General features: G+C 43.4%; 1 protein-coding gene across 1 annotated transcript in view; it reads right to left on the bottom strand.

Moving 5' to 3' along the window:
- Window positions 1-21,573, bottom strand: part of CLSTN2 (calsyntenin 2) — a 1,533,789-nt gene that overhangs the window by 518,347 nt on the left and 993,869 nt on the right. Inside the window, exon 4 of the mRNA XM_075338625.1 lies at window positions 10,055-10,263. Coding sequence (XP_075194740.1) covers window positions 10,055-10,263 — 209 coding nt within the window. The remainder of the gene's footprint in view (window positions 1-10,054; window positions 10,264-21,573) is intronic.

Genomic DNA, 21,573 nt, shown 5'->3' with positions numbered 1-21,573 from the left:
TCTTGTTAAGCCCAGAAGTGGCAGGCCAAGAAAAATATCAGAAAGGCAGAGAAGAAGAATGGTGAGAACAGTCAAGGACAATCCACAGACCACCTCCAAAGGCCTGCAGCATCATCTTGCTGCAGATGTCAATGTGCATCGGTCAACAATACAGCGCACGTTGCACAAGGAGAAGCTGTATAGGAGAGTGATGCAAAAGAAGCCGTTTCTGCAAGCACACCACAAACAGAGTCGCCTGAGGTATGCAAAAGCACATTTGGACAAGCCAGTTACATTTTGGACGAAGGTCCTGGGGACTGATGAAACAAAGATTGAGTTGTTTGGTCATACAAAAAGGCGTTATGCATGGAGGCAAAAAACACAGCATTCCAAGAAAAGCACTTGCTACCCACAGTAAAATTTGGTGGAGGTTCCATCATGCTTTGGGGCTGTGTTGCCAATGCCGGCACCGGGAATCTTGTTAAAGTTGAGGGTCGCATGGATTCAACTCAGTATCAGCAGATTCTTGACAATAATGTGCAAGAATCAGTGACGAAGTTAAAGTTACGCAGGGGATGGATATTTCAGCAAGACAACGATCCAAAACACTGCTCCAAATCTACTCAGGCATTCATGCAGAGGAACAATTACAATGTTCTGGAATGGCCATCCCAGTCCCCAGGCCTGAATATCATTGAAAATCTGTGGGATGATTTGAAGCGTGCTGTCCATGCTCGGCGACCATCAAACTTAACTCAACTGGAATTGTTTTGTAAACAGGAATGGTCAAATATACCTTCATCCAGGATCCAGGAACTAATTAAAAGCTACAGAAAGTGACTAGAGGCTGTGATTTTTGCAAAAAGAGGATCTACAAAATATTAATATCACTTTTATGTTGAGGTGCCCATACTTATGCACCTGTCAAATTTAGTTTAAATGCAGATTGCACATTTTCTGTTAGTACAATAAACGTCATTTCAATCCAGAAATATTACTCAGTCCATCAGTTATTAGATATATGAAACTGAAATAGCTGTTGCAAAAACCCAAATTGTTATAAAGAAAAAAGGTTAACATTAATAGGGGTGCCCAAACTTTTTCATATGACTGTATATTAGTGCACATGTACTTTGTATTTGTACAATATATCTCAAAATCACAATAACGTACATTTAAGTATGTGGGTGTATTATACTTTTTGAAGCCACTGCAGGGCTAATCTGCAGGTTAATCTAATATATAAAGCTCAGTGTATGTGTGTGTGTATGTCCGCTAAAGGAATCCGCACCATCGCATTTACAATCACGAAATTTTGCACAGACACTCCATGTAACTCAGGGCACGTCATAGACTATGTTTGAGCGGGAAAATTTAACCCCATGCTTTCCAGTTACTCTACAAAAATCCTGGAAGCCATTATACTGAATGGAGTTGGGAGCTGCAGGCTATAAATAGAAACTGTCAGTGGTTGCTATAGGAACAAAATAAACTGTTAGTATAAGAAGCTTATGTGTGAGGTAAAAAGATGTCGGTGGTGAGACAGATAGAGATAGACAGAAAAAAGACAGACACACAGACAGAGACAGACGGGAAAAGAGACAGATGAGGAAAGAGACAGACGAGGAAAGAGACAGACGGGGAAAGAGACAGCCCTGGAAAATGACAGACCTGGAAAGAGACAGAGCGGGAAAGAGACAGCCCTAGAGAGAGACAGGCGGGGAAAGAGACAGATGCGCAAAGAGACAGACCTGGAAAGAGACAGATCTGGAAAGAGGCAGACCTGGAAAGAGGCAGACCGGGAAAGAGACAGACCGGGAAAGAGACAGAGCAGGAAAGAAACAGAGCAGGAAAGAGACAGACGGGGAAAGAGACAGCCCTGGAAAGAAACAGCCCTGGAAAGAGACAGCCCTGGAAAGAAACAGCCCTGGAAAGAGACAGACGGGCAAAGAGATAGACCTAGAAAGAGACAGCCCTAGAAAGAGACAGCCCGGCAAAGAGACAGCCCGGCAAAGAGACAGCCCGGCAAAGAGACAGCCCTGGAAAGATACAGCCCTGGAAAGATACAGCCCTGGAAAGAGACAGACCGGGAAAGAGACAGACCGGGAAAGAGACAGACCGGGAAAGAGACAGACCGGGAAAGAGACAGACCGGGAAAGAGACAGTCCGGGAAAGAGACAGCCCTGGAAAGACAGCCCTGAAAAGAGACAGACGGGCAAAGAGATAGATCTAGAAAGAGACAGCCCTAGAAAGAGACAGCCCTAGAAAGAGACATCCCGGCAAAGAGACATCCCGGCAAAGAGACATCCCGGCAAAGAGACAGACTGGGAAAGAAACAGACTGGGAAAGAGACAGACTGGGAAAGAGACAGACCGGGAAAGAGACAGACCGGGAAAGAGACAGACCGGGAAATAGACAGACCGGGAAATAGACAGACCGGGAAAGAGACAGACCGGGAAAGAGACAGACCGGGAAAGAGACAGACCGGGAAAGAGACAGACCGGGAAAGAGAGCAAGGCAAAGAGACAGCAGGGCAAAGAGACATCTGGGCAAAAAGAGAGAGTGAGAGACAGATACAGAGATTCAGACAGATAGACTGATGCTAACACAGACAGAGAGATAGAAACAGACAGACAAGGAAAGAGACAGACAGTGAGACAGACAGACAGCGACACACACACAGAGACTGGGAGAGACACAGAGAGACAGTTACTATCCCGGGCAACGCCCGGGTACTACAGCTAGTAGCATTCTAAAGCTGCTTGTTTGCCCCACTGAAACCACAGCAACCAGGAGGAAATGGACATTATTCCTCCTGGCAGCCTCGGACTTTCAGTCACAGAGGTGTCCTTGTGCAGCTTCACTCACCTCTCAGTAGATCGTAAGCAGCCCCACATGGACAACACATGGTCCAATATTAACCTTTATATTAATGCACATGGGCTATTTTTCTCATGGAAAATAAAACATCCTGGTTTCTAGGCTATACTGGCCTGCTTTGTGGAAGCGAACACAGAGCTGAACATGGAGCCAGCTTCATCTGCCATTTTTAATCTGCAATTAGACTTAACCCCTACCCAACTTTGGACACAATGAAACATCCAATTACAGGTGCGTGTCTTTGATCCAGGCTCAGAAACTGATCTCACATCTCTACATGCAGAAGATGATCATTTTATTCAGCAACCATCAGCATTGAACAGGAGCTGATCTCCCACTGCCTTTAACTCTTGAATGCCAATGTCAATCTCTGACAGCATTAGTTACAGAATGAGGTCCAGGGGCCCAATGTTCCATGTGCTTATGAGTCCCCTGCAATGCAACACCAGGACACTGATGTGCTGTAATGGTAGCTGAGCATCTGCCTGCCATTGGGATCATAGGAGACTGCTAAAGCTAATATACTACTAACCCTGGCAGAAGATCACAGGTTTAAGTCCCCTGTAAATACTAAAAAAAATATGGTAGAAAAAAAATCTAGAAGTTAGAATCACCCTCTTGTCCCTCATTAAAAAATAAAAACATGCACATATTTATTATTGCTGTGACCTTAAAAGTCCAATATATTGAAATAAAAAATTAATTAGCCTGATCAGGAGGCCTGACACAGATCCTTCACTTGAAAAATGAAAAATGTTATGAAATCTTGGAAAATGGAGACAAAAGCAACATTTTTTTATGAATTTCGGATCTTTTAACCACCTACATTAAAAAAAAAACCTGTGCATATTTGGTATCACAATAATTATGTTCTGGAAAATCATATGGTCAAGTCATTTTTACAACAAAATGATGGCCTTAAAAAGAAAAACCAAAAAACACCTCCAGAGTTGCAATTTTTACAATTTTGCCATACTTGGAATTGTTTCTATTTTCCAGTACATTGCATACTAAAATAGATGGTGTTATTCAGAAATTCAACTTGTCCTGCGTGACTTAGTCCCTCATAAGGCTATATTGTCAAAAAAAGAAAAAATGCATTTGGTAGAAGGAGATAAAAGTAAAAGTGCAAAAATGGAAAATCACCATGTTAGGACAGGATTAAAGTGTACTTACACTTTCACAAGTTAATTAATATTTTATTGGCGTTTAAATATCCTGCAGATCAGTGAGTTTCCAGGCCGTAAAACTCATCCTTCAAATCAATGTTCAGAAGTACCCACTTTAGCAGGCAGAAAGGAGGAACTCTGATGGTAGCGGTGCTAAGTGCCAACATAAGTGCATACACAGAGGGGCGTACTGACCCTTAAGGGGGCTTTACACGCAAAGACATCACTAACGAGATGTCGCTGGGGTCACGGAATTCGTGACGCACATCCGGCCTTGTTAGCAACGTTGTTGCGTGTGAAATGCACGAACGACCGTTAGCGATCAAAATTACTCACCATATCGTTGATCGTTGACACGTCGTTCTAATCTCAAATATCGTTGCTGTTGTAGGATGCAGATTGTTCGTCATTCCTGCGGCAGCACACATCGCTATGTGTGACACCGCAGGAATGAGGAACAACATCGTACCTGTGGCCGCCGGCAATGAGGAAGGAAGGAGGTAGGCGGGATGTTCCGACCGCTCATCTCCGCCCCTCCGCTTCTATTGGGCGACCGCTTAGTGACGCCGCTGTGACTCTGAACGAACCTCCCCCTTAGAAAGGAGGCAGTTCGCCGGCCACAGCGGCGTCGCTAGGCAGGTAAGTATGTGTGACGGAGACAAATGATGTTGTGCACCACGGGCAGCGATTTGCCCGTGACGCACAACCGATGGTGGCGGGTGCTTTCACCAGCGACATCGCTAGCGATGTTGCTGTGTGTAAAGTGGCCTTTAGACTTTTTATTGGTCCTGTTTACCATGGTGAACATCCTCATGCAAGAGCTTGGCACTTTTTCTTTTTTTAGAATTTCCTTAATATGCCTTTAGAAAAGATTGGAAGAAGAGAATAATTCACCCGAATGTTAAAATATCCTACCAATGCCCCTGGAGAAAAACTTCAGGATATGTCAATGACTTCCATTTCTCAAATAATTTTAAAAGCGTTCTTTGGTAAGTTGCTGTATTATGTATCATCCATACCTGGTCCTCCACGTGTCCACTTGAGAGTTGAATGAAGATCTATGCACTGATTGCCTTATCGAACTATGGTATATATATGCAAAGGGATATGACCTTCTAATAGAGTTGATTGAGTACCTAATTATTCGTACTTGCTATACTCATAATGAGTACTGTCTAATACTCGCATATTCATTCCGAATAGCATGTGCAATGCAAGTCAATTGGGAAAACTCGCAAAGTAATGAGTAAACCGAATGCCGCACTACTTGCTACTTGCACGAATAGTACGGCATTCAGGTTACTTGCTGCTTTGTTTTTCTCCATTGACTTGCATTGCACAAGCTATTTGGAACAAATACGCGAGTATTAGACAGTATTCCTTATGAGTATAGCAAGTACAAATAGTTAGGTTCTCAGTCAACTCTACCTTCTAATGATCTATGGGGATGAGGAATGGGAGATCAATTCTCCAAAGTGGAATTTCTAAGGATTACTTAGTAAAACCAAAAATGTTGTTTTTTCCTCTTTTTTTTCTTTTCAATCCTTCGGCTTTATTTAGGGTACAGTTTTACATTATGTATTTATTTCAGTACAGTACAATTCAAAAACTATTCATAAATAGCATAAAAAAATCTGGATTTTGTAATATTTCAGTTCCACACCATATCTCGTGTAACTTTTAAAATAATCCCGGTAGCTGATACATGCTGTAAGATCCATGGGCAGCATGTATCAGGGACTGGATGTAGGATCTCAGCCAGGTATGGAACGCTGCGACGTATAGGTAGAGAGCTGTCAATCTATGGCAGCGGGAGGGGACCCGCCTGTCTACATCTCGGTCACCAACAACGTTTATAGTAGCTTTTTTTCTGAAAACTCTATAGTGTTGAGCAAAATGATTTTCAGTGCCCTGATTTAGCAGCTATGCTAGTAATTGTGGCTGCTGGACCAGTGCAATGTGAGCCTCCTCCTATTGGCCAATATTCCCAGTGCCTCTTCTAATTAGTAGTCCCGGCACAAAGTCAACATTGCGGTGCAGTTCTTTAATAATATTGCATGGGGCACACTAATTCTTAGAAGACTCAGGATTAAATTAGTATTAATTTTATCAGAGTGGTTTAACAAATAAAATCTGAGATATGGCAGGCTGCTGTGGGCAACAGAGGCAGATTTTCTTTTAGCCAGTTTTTCTAAATGTGGAACATAATGTCACATATATTGTAGGAATAATGCTAAAAATAGGGAATTGAGATTGTGAATAAGGACATAGTTCTGAAACGCGTCCTCTGTCAACAATTGTTATTGATTTTTTTAATGGATTGAAATAAACGTTTTAAGGAGTTTTTGGATGTTGTTGCTGGACCTCCCTTCTCTTTGATCCTTGTGAATTGACCGCTACACCTTTGCCATTGCACCGTCTGAATATAATTGCTTCCTGTGGATTGTAGTGAGCTGGACTTCTAAACCTTTGGGTTTATTTCTATTCTCAATATTTCTCCTACCGTATTTTTTTACAGTAATTCGACTTACATGACAATAATATCTATTATTCTGTAAAATTTGATATTCATCGTTTATTTTAGGATTGTCATCACTTACTTTGTTCTACTATCCAATTACATGACCGTAATAAATCTGTGTACCTCGTCTATAGATTCAGTAATAATTATAGCAAGCTTATTTTTCCTGTTCTGACTAATTGCAGCTCACAAAAAAAGGCTTTTTTCAATGCCTTATTAGAAGACGTGGGAAATATCTAATCTCTGCACACAAATGGACGTGTTAAATCTGAAACAAGAGCGGAGATCTTACTTTTGATTAACACAAGCTCAGCTCTTATTAAACCGTGCATCCTTTGTGCCTGGCTAACTTCTTTTCTAGTTGAGAGAAGGTATTATGAGTAAAGTCTAAAGAGGCAATTTCCAAGTTTCTTCCACACCACTGGAAGTTCATTGGCTTGCTATCAATCTTATTCATTCTCCTCAACACACAATTTGAAGAATTAGCATTTCATGGTATTTTCTGACTATTCTGCACTGTCCAAATTTCAAATCATTCGTTATGCAAATACTAAAAACCCTTTCATTTAGTGAAAGGTTACAGATCTGGCTCGCTCGCGATAAGTGCATTAGCCAAGGATGGATTTGGTTGGCAGAAAAGCTTTCGATATGGAGCCCAAACAAATTCATCAACATAACATTCTTCCTCTAATATCCAAATTACTGAACGCCAAAAAACTGCTGTTGTCTAGAAGACAAGCTGATTCCCGGCTTTTTATTCCATTTGGTTTCTGCCAGAACATTATCTTTCGTTCCCCAGCCGCTCTTTATGACAGACGCTCGTTTATAAAGACAATTCAATTCTCATTTTAGAGAAATTTCCCTGTGTATCTCACATACCCGCCTCTTTTACTTAGCAGACCATGGTTGATGGCTTTTGTAGAAGTCAACTGCGACAAGCTGGGGGGCTTCAGTTTTCTGTTCTTTTATCTTTACAGCCCATTTTGGTGAGTTTTTTTTCAATAATGTCTAATTTTTTTCCCGTATTCAATACAATAATATCTCCTCGGTACACACGTTGTTGCTCTCTATGGATCTTTGAATATACAATTGTTACCTCATATAAAATCTATTGTGTGTAATACAGTGATAATCAAGAAAATGAGTAGAAAACACATTGTTTTATGGCGCATATTAGTGTTCAGAATACTCTTGGGGATTTCTTAGCTAAAATATCATTGGGTAGAACAGGTCTTCCATTCATGTGTACTTACTTCACTATGTCCATCCATTTTTTATATAAATGTCCAAAGATTTTTTATTTTTTTTAAAAAAAAAGTGCTATCCGGGAGGCAAAGTTAGGGTGTCTTCTTCAACTTTTTTTTCCTTGTATTATAAACAGTGACACTCATGCTTAATATGTTTTTTCTGTCTTAAAAATCATTTCACTAATTGAAGCAGCCCATAAACCTTGGTGGGTAGCCACATGCAGATTAACCAATCGCTAAACTCGTAACGAATACTTTGTATTACTCGCGCATGCGTTCCGAATTGCGAGTACAATGCAAGTCAATGGGAAATGAGAGTAATTTTCTGCTGGACGCAACAAAGAGGTCTAGGAGATGGGACAGTGATGAAACTGAATAGGTAGAGCCTGGAGAACCCCCTCTTTCACTATCTTGCTCTCCCTCTCCCGCACTGGTGATCGATAAGTATAAAGAGCGGCAAGCCAATCCAAGTAATACAACAACCAAGATGGCTGAGGCATTACTGTGATTGGTTAAGAATCCCAGCATGTTTAGTAGCTGCAAATCAGGTGCCACACCTGCTGGGTGGGACATACGAATATCGCAAGATGAGTACACAAAAACTCGCAATGTGGCGAGTAACCCGAATACCGTACTAGCCATGTGAGTAGCGAATAGTAACGATTATATTCGCTCATCACTTGTGCTCATCCATATGTGAATTCATAGCAGTTCAAACAGCAGAAACCTAAGAGGCCGACTAAGATTTTTGGCCTGGATGCTACAGCAAGTACACACCTGATTATTCTAGTACAAAAATATCTCTTTGGGAAGATAAACTTACAATGGAGATTTGCTCTTTTGAAATTCTAAATGACTCTCCAACTTTTAAGGCTGTGCTGCATAATTGTATAATATGTTTTACATTTGTCAGACCTTATTTTTCAGGTACAGAGACACAAAGTCCCAGCATATTCAAAAAGATCTATTTAGAAAATAATTCTAGATTGCTGATGTGTCCATGAAGCTTAAATGGTTTGTATTTGTCTTCTGTTTTGATGACTGCCGGTTTGGGCAATGGCAGACAGCAGTTTTTTAGTCTGAGTACAAATCCAAAAAACATTGAATTGCATTCAAACCAATGTTTGGTTATCTGGCTTCTCACATGTCCGATTTTTTTTCAGACCATGTCTGTCCATGGTAAAAAGAAATCACTGCATGGTGGATTTGATCTGATATTCGGATAGCACTCAACAATGCAAGTTAATGAGTCATGGGAAATCATCAAACTGTACTTGGATGACATCTGAGTGCAGCCCAATTTTGTTCTCCATCTTCTCCTGACTGAGTACTCCGATTTTCTGATCCGTAAGAATTGGATCACGCTAAGCTGACACTCAGATTAAAGCTGGATCAGAATTTGATGAGAGTGTAAGGCCGCTTTCACATTTAGTTATTACCTACGTTCACTGGTCGAGTCGGGGTGTCCGCCTGAACCCCCTGCAAAACGGGTTCCTGACTCATGCGCCAACATGCCATTGACTGTAATGGTGCAGACTGAGTCACCGTGTGCTCTGTCTTAGACATTTTTCGGGCTACTTTGTCTGGGTGTCCTCCTGCAGAAAGCGTATACACCCAAAAATGGTGCAAGATAGAGCACACGATGACTCAGTCTGCACCATTACAGTCAATGGCCCATGCATCCGAAACCCGTTTTGCGGGGTTTTCAGATGGAGGCCCTGACAGGAACAGTAAACGTAAGTAATAACGGAGTGTGAAAGGGCCCTAAATAGCATAATTGTCCAGATTCTCTCAGATAAGAGATTCTACAGCTGTCTGCCCCATCCTTAGGATGAGGACCTTGGTTTTCTTCATCAGCATTCTTCAATGCTGCTAGTACAGGGATCTTGGACTCAGTAGCATCGAAGGAGCGCATAATATCTGAAGCTGTTCACATCCTGTTGGCTGCATTTGCAAGCTGTTAGCAAGGATCCAAATTTCTAGACCAGCAAGACAACATTTTCTGCCTGTCGTGTGAAAATGGGCCAAATTTATTTAATGAATTTGGCACAAATCATGCTAACTGCCTCCTTTAATAGTAAATTAGTAGCAAATATGGATCTATATGTCTTCAATAACTTTCTTTTTCCAAAGAAATTTTCTTTTCCTGCGACTTTAGAAATGACTGTGTTATTTCTAAAAATGAGCTATTTCTCTCATACAGCAGTTATTTTTTAAAGGGCATAAGCCTTAAAATTATATGCATTAAATACACTTACCATTTCTGTCAATTGCAAATGGTACATCGCTGGTAACAATCTCATAATTGCAGATCTGGCTGTATTGGGGCGAGCAATCTTCATCCATTGCTTCAACTTGTAGAATACTATCATATATTTTTCCCTCTGTAACAGTTGCTCGGTAAGTATTTTCTTTAAATACTGGAGCAAATTCATTTACATCATTCACCTGAATGTGCACCACAGCCCTAGGAGAAATAAATCAAGAAAAGACGAGAATTTTTAAGTATATATCAATTAATAATATGCTGTAATATGCCAAGATAAGACACCCGAAAGAAGAACACAGTAATTTATGCACAACTCGTATTGACAGTGTGTATAAGCATAAATATTAGGATTTTAATATTAGAAAAAGCAATGTTTCTTTTATATTTTTAGTGGTATCCTGTAACTACTATCATCATTTGGATAATGTACCATAGATAAAATCTTGGATGTGGAGCACAGGCACAAGTAGGGGTGAAACGCAACAGATCCAAATAATCCTCAGGTTCTGGCACAATAATATGTCAAAAGCGTCTTATGTTCCCTATAACCCCTTATTGTCTTTATACCTCAGTGTGAGCGTACTGTGAGATAATGTTTTGGTTTCTCTTGTCTGCCTATATCTGTTAGTTTTATCCCCTTAGTGACGGAGCTAATTTTCACCTTAATGACCAGACCAAATTTTGCAATTCTAACTAGTGTCATTTTATGAGGTTATAACTCTGGAACGCTTCAACGGATCCCAGTGATTCTGAGAATGTTCTTTTGTTACATATTGGACTTCATGTTAGTACTAATTTTTTTTAGTTTATTTATGAAAAAAACAGAATTTTGGCAAAAATTGTGAAAATTTAGCAATTTTCAACTTTTTAATTTGTATACCTTTAAACCAAAGAGTTCTGTGACACAAAATAGTTAATACATAACATTTCCCACATGTCTACTTTACATCAGCACAATTTTTGAAACATTTTTTTTTGTTGGGAAGTTAGAAGACTTCAAGGTTTATCAGCAATTTCTCATTTTTACATCAAAATTTACAAAACCATTTTTTTAGGGACCACTTCACATTTGAAGTGACTTTGAGTGGCCTAGGTGAAAGAAAATACCCAAAAGGGACACCATTCTAAAAACTGCACCCCCCCAAAGTACTCAAAACCATATCCAAAAAGTTTATTAACTCTTCAGTTGCTTCACAGGAACTAAAGCAATGTGGAATGAAAAAAAAAATGAAAAAATAAAATTTTACCTAAAAATGTTGCTGCACCTCAAATTTATTCACTTTTAGAAGAAATCACACAACAAAATGGACCCCAAAACTTTTTACAAACTTTCTTATGAGCATGATGATACCCCACATGTGGTAAGAAACCTCTTTTTGGACAAATAGATAGATATATTTGAATTTTTTTAAAGCAAATTTGGCTGAAATAGGTTGCAGGCACCATGTTGCATTTCCAGGTCCGCTAAGGTATCTAATGAGTGGAAACCCCTCACAAATGACACCATTTTGGAAACTAGACCTCTCAAGGCTTCTATCTAGGGCTTTAGTGAGCATTTTGGACCCACAGGTACTTCACAGAGTTTGATAACGTTACGTTGTCATATTGAACATTTTCATTTTTTTCTCAAAAATGTTGCTTTAGCATCAATTTTCTCACTTTTTCAAGAGGTAATTCCAAAAATTGCACCCCAACATTTGTTAACCACTTTCTTATGCGCGCGGTGATACCTCACATGTGGTCAGAAACCTTTGTTTGGACAAATGGGAGGGTTTGGAATTGAAGGAGCAATATTTGAATTTTGGAAAGGAAATTTGGCTGAAAAATATTGCAGGCACCATGTTGCATTTATAGGGCCCCTAAGGTACGTAAACAGCAGAAACCCCCCACAAGTGACCCCATTTTGGAAACTTGTCTCCTCAAGGAATTTATCTAGATGTTTGGTGAGTACCCTGAACCCCCAGGTGCTTCACAGAATTTTATATCGTTGAGCCATGAAAATAAAAAAATAAAATTTGACCACAAAATTGTTACTTCAACCAGGTAGCTTTTTTTTCACAAGGGTAACAGGAAAAATGTCACCATAAAATTTGTACAATTTCTCCTGAGTTTGGCGATACCTTATATGTGGTGAAAATCAACTGTTTGGGCACACGGCAGAGCTCAGAAGGGAAGAAGTGCCATTTGACTGCAAAATTGGCTGGAATCAATAGCAGATGCCATGTTGTGTTTGGAGAGCCCCTGAGGTGCCTAAACAGTGAAGCTCCCCAACATGTGGCCACATTTTAGAAAATAGACTCCTCAAGGAATTTATCTAGATGTTTGGTGAGTACCCTGAATCCCCAAGTGTTTCACAGAATTTTATAATGTTGAGCCGTGAAAATACAAAAAAATGTTTTTTTTTAACAGAAAATTGTTACTTCAACCAGATAGCTTTTTTTCACAAAAGTAAAAGGAAAAAATGCACCATAACATTTATTATGCAATTTGTCCTGAGTTTGCCGATAACTCATATGTGGTGGAAATCAACTGTTTGGGTGCATGGCAGGGGTCGGAAGGAAAAGAGCGCCATTTGACTGCAAAATTGGCACGAATTATTAGCGAATGCCATGTTGCGTTTGGAGCCCCCCTGCAGTGTCTAAACAGTGGCGTTCCCCCATAAGTGACCCCATTCTGGAAACTAGACCCCTCGATGATTTTACCTAGAGGTATAGTGTCTATTTTGAACCCACAGGTATTTCATAGAATTTGATAACCTTAAGCCCACTTTACACGTTGCAATTAGTTGTACAATCGCATTTGCGATGTGACACGCCCAGGTTGCATACGGGATCTATGAGATTTCACGTTGGTCGTTCATTTGCTGTCACACGAGCGTTAGTAGTCTATGTTAAATTGATCAATGTTATGTGCGATCCTTTAGATCATGTGATCTGTGACGTATGCATTGGGCACCTTTTTTTTTTTTATTTATTGACTTGCCAAGCGTGTGTAATGTGTAGGGATGTGTTTTTACTATGTCATCTGCCATTCAGCTCTGCTACATGGCCGCTGACAGCAGACACAGACAGCCATGTAGCAGAGCTGAATGGCAGATGACAGCAGACACAGACAGAGCCGCACTGTCAGAATGAACTCAGGTGAACTTCACCCGACTTCATTGTCATGCTGCGGCTCTGTCTGTGTCGCGTCCTGATTAGCGGTCACCAGTGAAGGACTCACCGGTGACCGCTAATCTCCTAAATTACTGAAGTTAGCAGCCCTCTCTCATACTCACCAATCCCCGGCGCTGCACGGCATTCACACTGCTCCGGCGGCTTTTACTGTTTTGAAACAGCCGGCCGCCCATTAAACAATTTCGTATTCCCTGCTTTCCCCACCCACCGGCGCCTATGATTGGTTACAGTGAGACACGCCCCCACTCTGAGTGACAGGTGTCACACTGCACCCAATCACAGCAGCCGGTGGGCGGGTCTATACTGTGTAGTGAAATAAATAATTAAATAATTAAAAAAAACGGCGTGCGGTTCCCCCCAATTTTAAAACCAGCCAGATAAAGCCATACGGCTGAAGGCTGGTATTCTCAGGATGGGGAGCTCCACGTTATGGGGAGCCCCCCACCCTAACAATATCAGTCAACAGCCGCCCAGAATTGCCGCATACATTATATGCGACAGTTCTGGGACTGTACCCGGCTCTTCCCGATTTGCCCTGGTGCGTTGGCAAATCGGGGTAATAAGGAGTTATTGGCAGCCCATAGCTGCCAATAAGTCCTAGATTAATCATGTCAGGCGTCTATGAGACACCCTCCATCATTAATCTGTAAGTTACAGTAAATAAACACACACACCCGAAAAAATCCTTTATTAGAAATAAAAACACAAACATATACCCTGGTTCACCACTTTAATCAGCCCCAAAAAGCCCTCCTTGTCCGGCGTAATCCAGGATGCTCCAGCGTCGCTTCCAGCGCTGCTGCATGGAGGTGACCGGAGCTGCAGAAGACACAGCCGCTCCGGTCACCTCCACACAGCAAATGAAGACAGCCGGCGATCAGCTGAGCTGTCACTGAGGTTATCCGCTGTCACTGGATCCAGCGGTGGCTGCGGGTAACCTCAGTGACAGCTCAGCTGATCGCGCTACTCACCTCAGTTGCTGCGTGGAGGTGATAGGAGCGGCGGTGAGTAGCGCGATCAGCTGAGCTGTCACTGAGGTTACCCGCGGCCACCGCTGGACTGGGCTGCCAATAACTCCTTATTACCCCGATTTGCCAACGCACCAGGGTAAATCGGGAAGAGCCGTGTACAGTCCCAGAACTGTCGCATATAATGTATGCGGCAATTCTGGGCGGCTGTTGACTGATATTGTTAGGGTGGGGGGCTCCCCATAACGTGGAGCTCCCCATCCTGAGAATACCAGCCTTCAGCCGTATGGCTTTATCTGGCTGGTTTTAAAATTGGGGGGAACCGCACGCCGTTTTTTTTAATTATTTAATTATTTATTTCACTACACAGTATAGACCCGCCCACCGGCTGCTGTGATTGGGTGCAGTGTGACACCTGTCACTCAGAGTGGGGGCGTGTCTCACTGTAACCAATCATAGGCGCCGGTGGGCGGGGAAAGCAGGGAATACGATATTGTTTAATGGGCGGCCGGCTTTTTCAAAACAGTAAAAGCCGCCGGAGCAGTGTGAACGCCGTGCAGCGCCGGGGATCGGGGATCGGTGAGTATATGAGAGAGGGGGATAGACTGACATGGACAGAGAGTGAGGGACAGAGATAGTGACCGACTGACAGAGATTAGTGACTGACAGACATTGTGAAGCGCTTCAGAACGCAGCTTTTCAGCTGCGCTCTGAAGCGGACCTTTTTTAAGCTGCGGTGCAGAGCGCACACCTGCGCACATAGCCTCAGACACCAAAATCGTATGAGGGATGTCACACGTTACAATTGACTAGGTTCGTGCAACAAAACGCTCAATTCTAGAGAATGATACGATGTGTTTGCGATCAACGGTTTTGCGTTCAATCCTGATCGCAAGTAGATGTCACACGCAGATACCTCACAAACGATGCCGGATGTGCGTCACTTACAACTTGACCCCAATGACAGATTGTGAGATATATTGAAGCGTGTGTAGCGGGCTTTAGGTAGTCATATTGAAAATTTTAATTTTTTTCAGAAAAATGTTGCTTTAGCACCAAATTCCTCATTTTTTCAAGAGGAAATACCAAAAAATGGACCCCACAGTTTGTTATCCAATTTCTTATGAGCGCAGTGATCTGCAGCAGTCTCTGCAGCAAAAATTGACATCCTGCTGCTCAGGAAGCTGCGCCAAAGGTCAGTTTATGCTGCAGAGAAAAAAAGTGACTTGGGCAGGAGATTTCTAAAAATCCTTCCTCTGTACTTGTACTGCACAACGCAGCATTATGGATGAAGCGACTTTCATATCAATAACTTTCATTGTGCTTAGCCTTGTATTTAGCCCAAATATAAATAAATAACTAAAAAAAAACGACGTTTGGTCAACCCCGTTTTTGATAGCAAGCTAAGGTAAAGCAGACAGCTGCAGCCTGCAGACCTCGCTATCAGCTTCACCTTAGCTGGTAATCCAATTTGGAGGTCACCCCAGACTATTTTTTATAATTATTTATAAATAATAAAAAAAAAAAAAAAAAGGTGGAGTCCCCCTCAAATTGGATTACCAACCAAGGTAAAGCAGACAGCTGTGGTCTGGTATTATCAGGGTGGGAAGGGCCATGGTTATTTGGCCTTTAACAGCCTAAAAATAGCAGGTTGCAGCCGCCCCAGAAGTGGCGCATCCATTAGATGCACCAATCCTGGCGCTTCTCCCCAGCTCATCCCACTGCCCTGGTGTGGTGGCAAATGGGGTAATATATGGGATTGATACCAACTGTAATGTCACCTGGCATCAAGCCATGGGGTTAGTGATGTCACGGCATCTAAACAGATACCCGACATCACTAACCCAGGCAGTAATAAAAAAAAAAAATAAAGACACAAATTTTTTATTTGAAAAAACACTCCCCAAGACATTCCCTCTTTCACCAATTTATTGAAAAGAAAAAAATTCCGGTCTGCTGTAATTGATTTTGGAAGTCCCACGACAACTCTGAACCTTCTAGAATATGGAGGGGACGCTCAGGGAACGTATCCTGTTGTGAATACGTTTTCCAGTTCGGAGATCCCTCTTGTGGTTAGTGCTGGCAGTGCAGTTGATGTGTGGAATGGAAGCGACACACCTGCAGAGGACTGGCAATCAGGGTCTTACAGGGCTATTTAACTTAGTGGCTTTTTCTTGTTACTTGCCGGTGGTCAATTGCTCCTGTGTGTCCAGGACATTCTGCGACCAGCTCTGCTCACTTCCAGAACTTCCCTCAGATAAGTGGTCTGTACCTCTGTTATTTGTTTACCACCTTTTGTTGTTGTTCTGTCTTGATTTTATGCATGATTTCTAATTTTTCTGTGTGGAGTTGTGGTAGAATGGATCATTCCCTACTGGGAGTGTCTGTATACTTAGCTCCATGATTCTGCAGGATTTGTGTTTTGTCATGCTTGGTATTTTTCAGTCCCTCATCTGTATTAGTGTTTTCTCTGACACCTCATTGGGGGACACAGGACCAAGGGTGTTATGCTGCTTATCCATAGGACGACACTAAGTAGATGCAAAGATGTTAGCTCCTCCCCTGCAGTATACACCCCCTAGCCCAGCCAGGCTACTTCAGTTTTAGCTTAGTGTCTATAGGAGGCACATCTCTGCAGACTACTGCAGCAAGAATTTTTTGTTTTTAGAGGGCGACAGTTCATTCGGGGACCGATTTCCCAAAACCATCAACAGGCGGGAACACGGAGTGTCGCCTCCCCGTACCCCCTCCTGCGACACTAGATCCTGGGCTATTAATCACTGGATGACTGGTCTCATGGCACTGATTTTCCAGAGCCCAGAGCTGATGAAAAACGTCCTCAGTCCCTCTGGCAGGCTCTGAGTTGACACACGCTCTGCACCAAGTGTGACCAGGCACAGCAGATGCCAGAATCTCCACACTGGAGTTGAGGTGAGATCCTCCCTGACAGGAATTGCAGCTGAGGAATCATCCCTGACAGGAATATTAGCTGTGGAATCCTCCTTGACAGAAATTTTAGCTGAGGAATCCTCCTTGATAGGAATTTTGGCTGAAGAATCCTCCCTGACAGGAATTTTAGCTGAGGAATCGTCCCTGACAGGAATTTTAGCTGAGGAATACTCCCTGACAGGAATTTTACCTGAGGAATCCTCCCTGACCGGAATTTTACCTGAGGAATTCTCCCTGACAGGAATTTTAGCTGAGGAATCCCCCTTAACAGAAATTTTAGCTGAGGAATCATCCCTGACAGGAATTTTAGCTGAGGAATCCTCCCTGACAGGAATTAGAGCTGAGGACTTCTCCCTGACTGGATTCACATGGGTTGATTGCAGACTCCTGCATAGCATCCACCGGTGGCTGGGGGAGGGGGAGAGCTCCCAGGACTCAGTGCACCCGCAGCTGCGGTACACTTATAGAGTTTTTTTCTGTCCAAAATTGTTGTGCAGGGCTGGAGGGGGGAAGTGGAGCCCCTTCCCACCATTTTATTATATTTCCTCATGTCGACGTTGCTGTCGGAACTAAGCCCCGCCCCCTCCGACATGCGATAAGCCACGCCCCCTCACAAAAGCGCATGTAGCTCTCCTCACACAGGAGCTCTGCAGAGCATTGCTCCCTCTCATTGTGATCAGTGCCTGTGGGTGTCTCTCAGAGCTTCCTCCTTCCCACAGGAACTGGGACACAGGAGGAGAAGGGGGGAGGGGCCATCAGAGTTTTGGGTAAGTTATATCCTCACTTGTTTTCTCACATTAGCTCTGCAGAGCATTGCTTCCTTGTTACAATCAGAGTTTGTGGCTCATCAACCAGAGGCTGCAGTCACATGTTTTATGCCCTGCACAACTACAGCAACAGCTATAAGACTTCTAAGTACAGCTATTATTCAGCCTGCGCTACCTGCCACGCTGAGCTACTAGGGGTTGATAGTACCTCTTCCTTCTGTGAGCCCGGTGCTCTGTAGCTTCCCCTCGCCACCACCGCAGCAACCGCTGCCAGCCCAGAGCCTATGGCTCCCAGTCTCCCGGAATGGGCACAGTTCCCAGAACCTGGTGCTGGCTATGCAACATCGTCCTCACACCCCTGGGGCCCCTGGACAGAACACAGCCTGATGACACCTCTATAGAGGGTCCTTCTGATAAGAATCAGCCCTCTGCTTCAGCGGTTGCAGGTCAGAAAAAGGGCATGACCCCCATGGTTCTTCCTCTGGGGTACATAGATGGGGTTCTCCCACATGTTCCGCAGTCTCTGAGGAGCCAGAGGAAGGGAAATTATGTTTGTACCAGGATGATTCCTTGGTTTCAACCTCCACGAACGATCAAGCTGCAATGGACTCCCTTATTGCAGCAATCAACCAAAATCTGCATAAGGAAGATCTCCCATCCACTACTACTGACTAGAGATGAGCGAACCGGTCGCGGTTCGGCTTGAGTTCGGTTCGCCGAACGGAGGTCTCGTTGAGTTCGATTCGGCGAAACGGTTCGGCGAACCACTCGAACCGCATAGGAAACAATGGGAGGCAATCACAAACACATAAAAACACCTAGAAAACACCCTCAAAGGTGTCCAAAAGGTAACAAACAACTCACAACACAACACAAACACATGAGAAAGTGACAAGGACATATACTCATGCGAAAACAAAATAGCTGGACAAGGAAAAAGAGGAGGAGACACAGATATAGGCATGGCATGCCCTTCTAAAATCATGTCAAACACTGCTAGGTTACTCTAAGCTGAGTCTCCCTTTTTTCCAAAAATTGGGCCCCACACACACCCACCCCGTCAGTGGCAGCACTTGTGCCCCAGTTGTACACTTCACAGGTAGATTTGCATCAAGCACATTCAAAAATACGCCATCCTTAACCGTCCCCAGGATGACACCGGGGTAGGTAGCTAAGTCTTTCCTGATCCCAGCTCTGTTCATCTTGGATCATTTTTAAAAACACTGTAAGCAAGGGTTACTCCAAGCGGAGTCTCCCTTTTTTCCAAAAATTGGGCCACACACACACCCACCCCTTCAGTGGCAGCACTTGTGCTCCAGTTGTACACTTCACAGCTAGATTTGCATCAAGCACATACAAAAATACGCCATACTTAACCATCCCCAGGATGACCCCGGGGTAGGTAGAAAAGTCTTTGCTGAACCATGACTTGTTCATCTTGGCTCCTTTTAAAAAACACAGCAAGCAAAGGTTACTCCAAGCTGAGTCTCTGTTTTTTCCAAAAATCGGGCCACACACACACCCACCCCTTCAGTTGCAGCACTTGTGCCCCAGTTGTACACTTCACAGGAAGATTTGCATCAAGCACATTCAAAAATACGCCATCCTTAACCGTCCACAGGATGACACCGGGGTAGGTAGCTAAGTCTTTCCTGATCCCAGCTCTGTTCATCTTGGATCATTTTTAAAAACACTGTAAGCAAAGGTTACTCCAAGGGGAGTCTCCCTTTTTTCTAAAAATTGGGCCACACACACACCCACCCCTTCAGTGGCAGCACTTGTGCCCCAGTTGTACACTTTACAGCTAGATTTGCATCAAGCACATTCAAAAATATGCCATACTTAACCGTCCCCAGGATGACACCGGGGTAGGTAGCAAAGTCTTTGCTGAACCATGACTTGTTCATCTTGGCTCCTTTTAAAAAACACAGCAAGCATGGGTACTCAAAGCGGAGTCTCCCTTTTTTCCAAAAATTGGGCCCCACACACACCCACCCCTTCAGTGGCAGCACTTGTGCCCCAGTTGTACACTTCACAGGTAGATTTGCATCAAGCACATTCAAAAATACGCCATCCTTAACCGTCCACAGGATGACACCGGGGTAGGTAGCTAAGTCTATCTTGATCCCAGCTCTGTTCATCTTGGATCACTTTTAAAAACACTGTAAGCATCAAGCACATTTAAAATCCACAAGCATTTACTCTCCCTAGGATGACACAGGGGTTGTAAATTCCTTGTGGATCCATGTCTTGTTCATTTTGATGAACGTTAGTCTGTCCACATTGTCACTGGACAGACGCGTGCGCTTATCTGTCAGCACACACCCAGCAGCACTGAAGACACGTTCAGAGACAACGCTGGCAGCTGGACACGACAAAATCTCCAAGGCGTAAGTGGAGAGCTCTGGCCATTTTTCAAGATTTGAAGCCCAAGATGAGCAAGGCTCTATTTGCAAAGTAATGGCATCGATGTTCATTTGGAGATACTCCTGTATCATCCTCTCCAGCCGTTGACTATGTGTCAGACTTGTTGTCTCTGGTGGCCTTGCAAAGGATGGTCTAAAAAAATTATGAAAAGATTCAATAAAATTGCTGTTACCAGCACCAGATATGGTGCTACTGGTACAGGTAGACTGTTGAAGATGATGATACCGTCCCATGTTTGTCAAGTTACAACTGGGAGATTCACTCCCTGCACCACGGTTGTTTGTTGGAAAAGCCGAGCTAAGATCGAGTAGCAGCTTCTGCTGATACTCCTGCATACGTGCGTCCCTTTCCTTGGCTGGAATTATGTCACAAAATTTGGACTTGTACCGGGGATCTAATAGTGTGGCAAGCCAGTAGTCATCATCACTTCTAATTTTGACAATACGAAGATCATGTTGGAGGTAGTGCAGCAAGAAGGCGTTCATGTGTCTTGCGCAGCCATGCGGACCAAGTCCACGCTGTGTTTGTGGCATAGAGGTGCTAACCGTTCTTTCTTCCTCTGACATCTCCCCCCAACCTCTTTCAACAGAAATTTGACCAAGGTCTCCCTCATCCACTGAGTCTTCCATGTCTATGGACAGTTCATCATTAATTTCTTTATGTTCTCCTGCACCTTCCTCAACATTTCGCCTGCTACTATGAGCCCTTGTTGATCCCTGTCCCCATCGTCCCATGCCTGCCGCGTTGGTGATGATGAATGTCTGGTCCTTGGTGATGTTGTTGTCTCTTGCGCATATAAATCCTCCTGTTGTTCCTACCCTTCCTGTTGTCCCACCCCCTGACTCCGAATAGTGTTTAGCGTGTGCTCCAGCATGTATATCACTGGAATTGTCATGCTGATAATGGCATTGTCAGCGCTAAACATATTCGTCGCCATGTCGAAACTGTGCAGAAGGGTGCATAGGTCCTTGATCTGAGACCACTCCATCAGGGTGATCTGCCCCACCTCTGCATCTCGTTGGCCCAGGCTAAACGTCATGATGTATTGCACCAGGGCTCGGCGGTGCTGCCACAGTCGCTGTAACATGTGGAGAGTCGAATTCCAGCGTGTCGGCACATCGCATTTCAGGCGATGAACCGGCAGGCCGAAAGACTTCTGGAGTAGTGATGAGCGAGTACTAAAAAGCTCGGGTGCTCGAGGCTCGGGCCGAGCATCCCAAG

This window comes from Anomaloglossus baeobatrachus, chromosome 3 (genome assembly GCF_048569485.1).
Source record: "Anomaloglossus baeobatrachus isolate aAnoBae1 chromosome 3, aAnoBae1.hap1, whole genome shotgun sequence".
Taxonomy (NCBI): domain Eukaryota; kingdom Metazoa; phylum Chordata; class Amphibia; order Anura; family Aromobatidae; genus Anomaloglossus; species Anomaloglossus baeobatrachus.
This window is presented reverse-complemented; position numbering and strand designations above follow the sequence as displayed.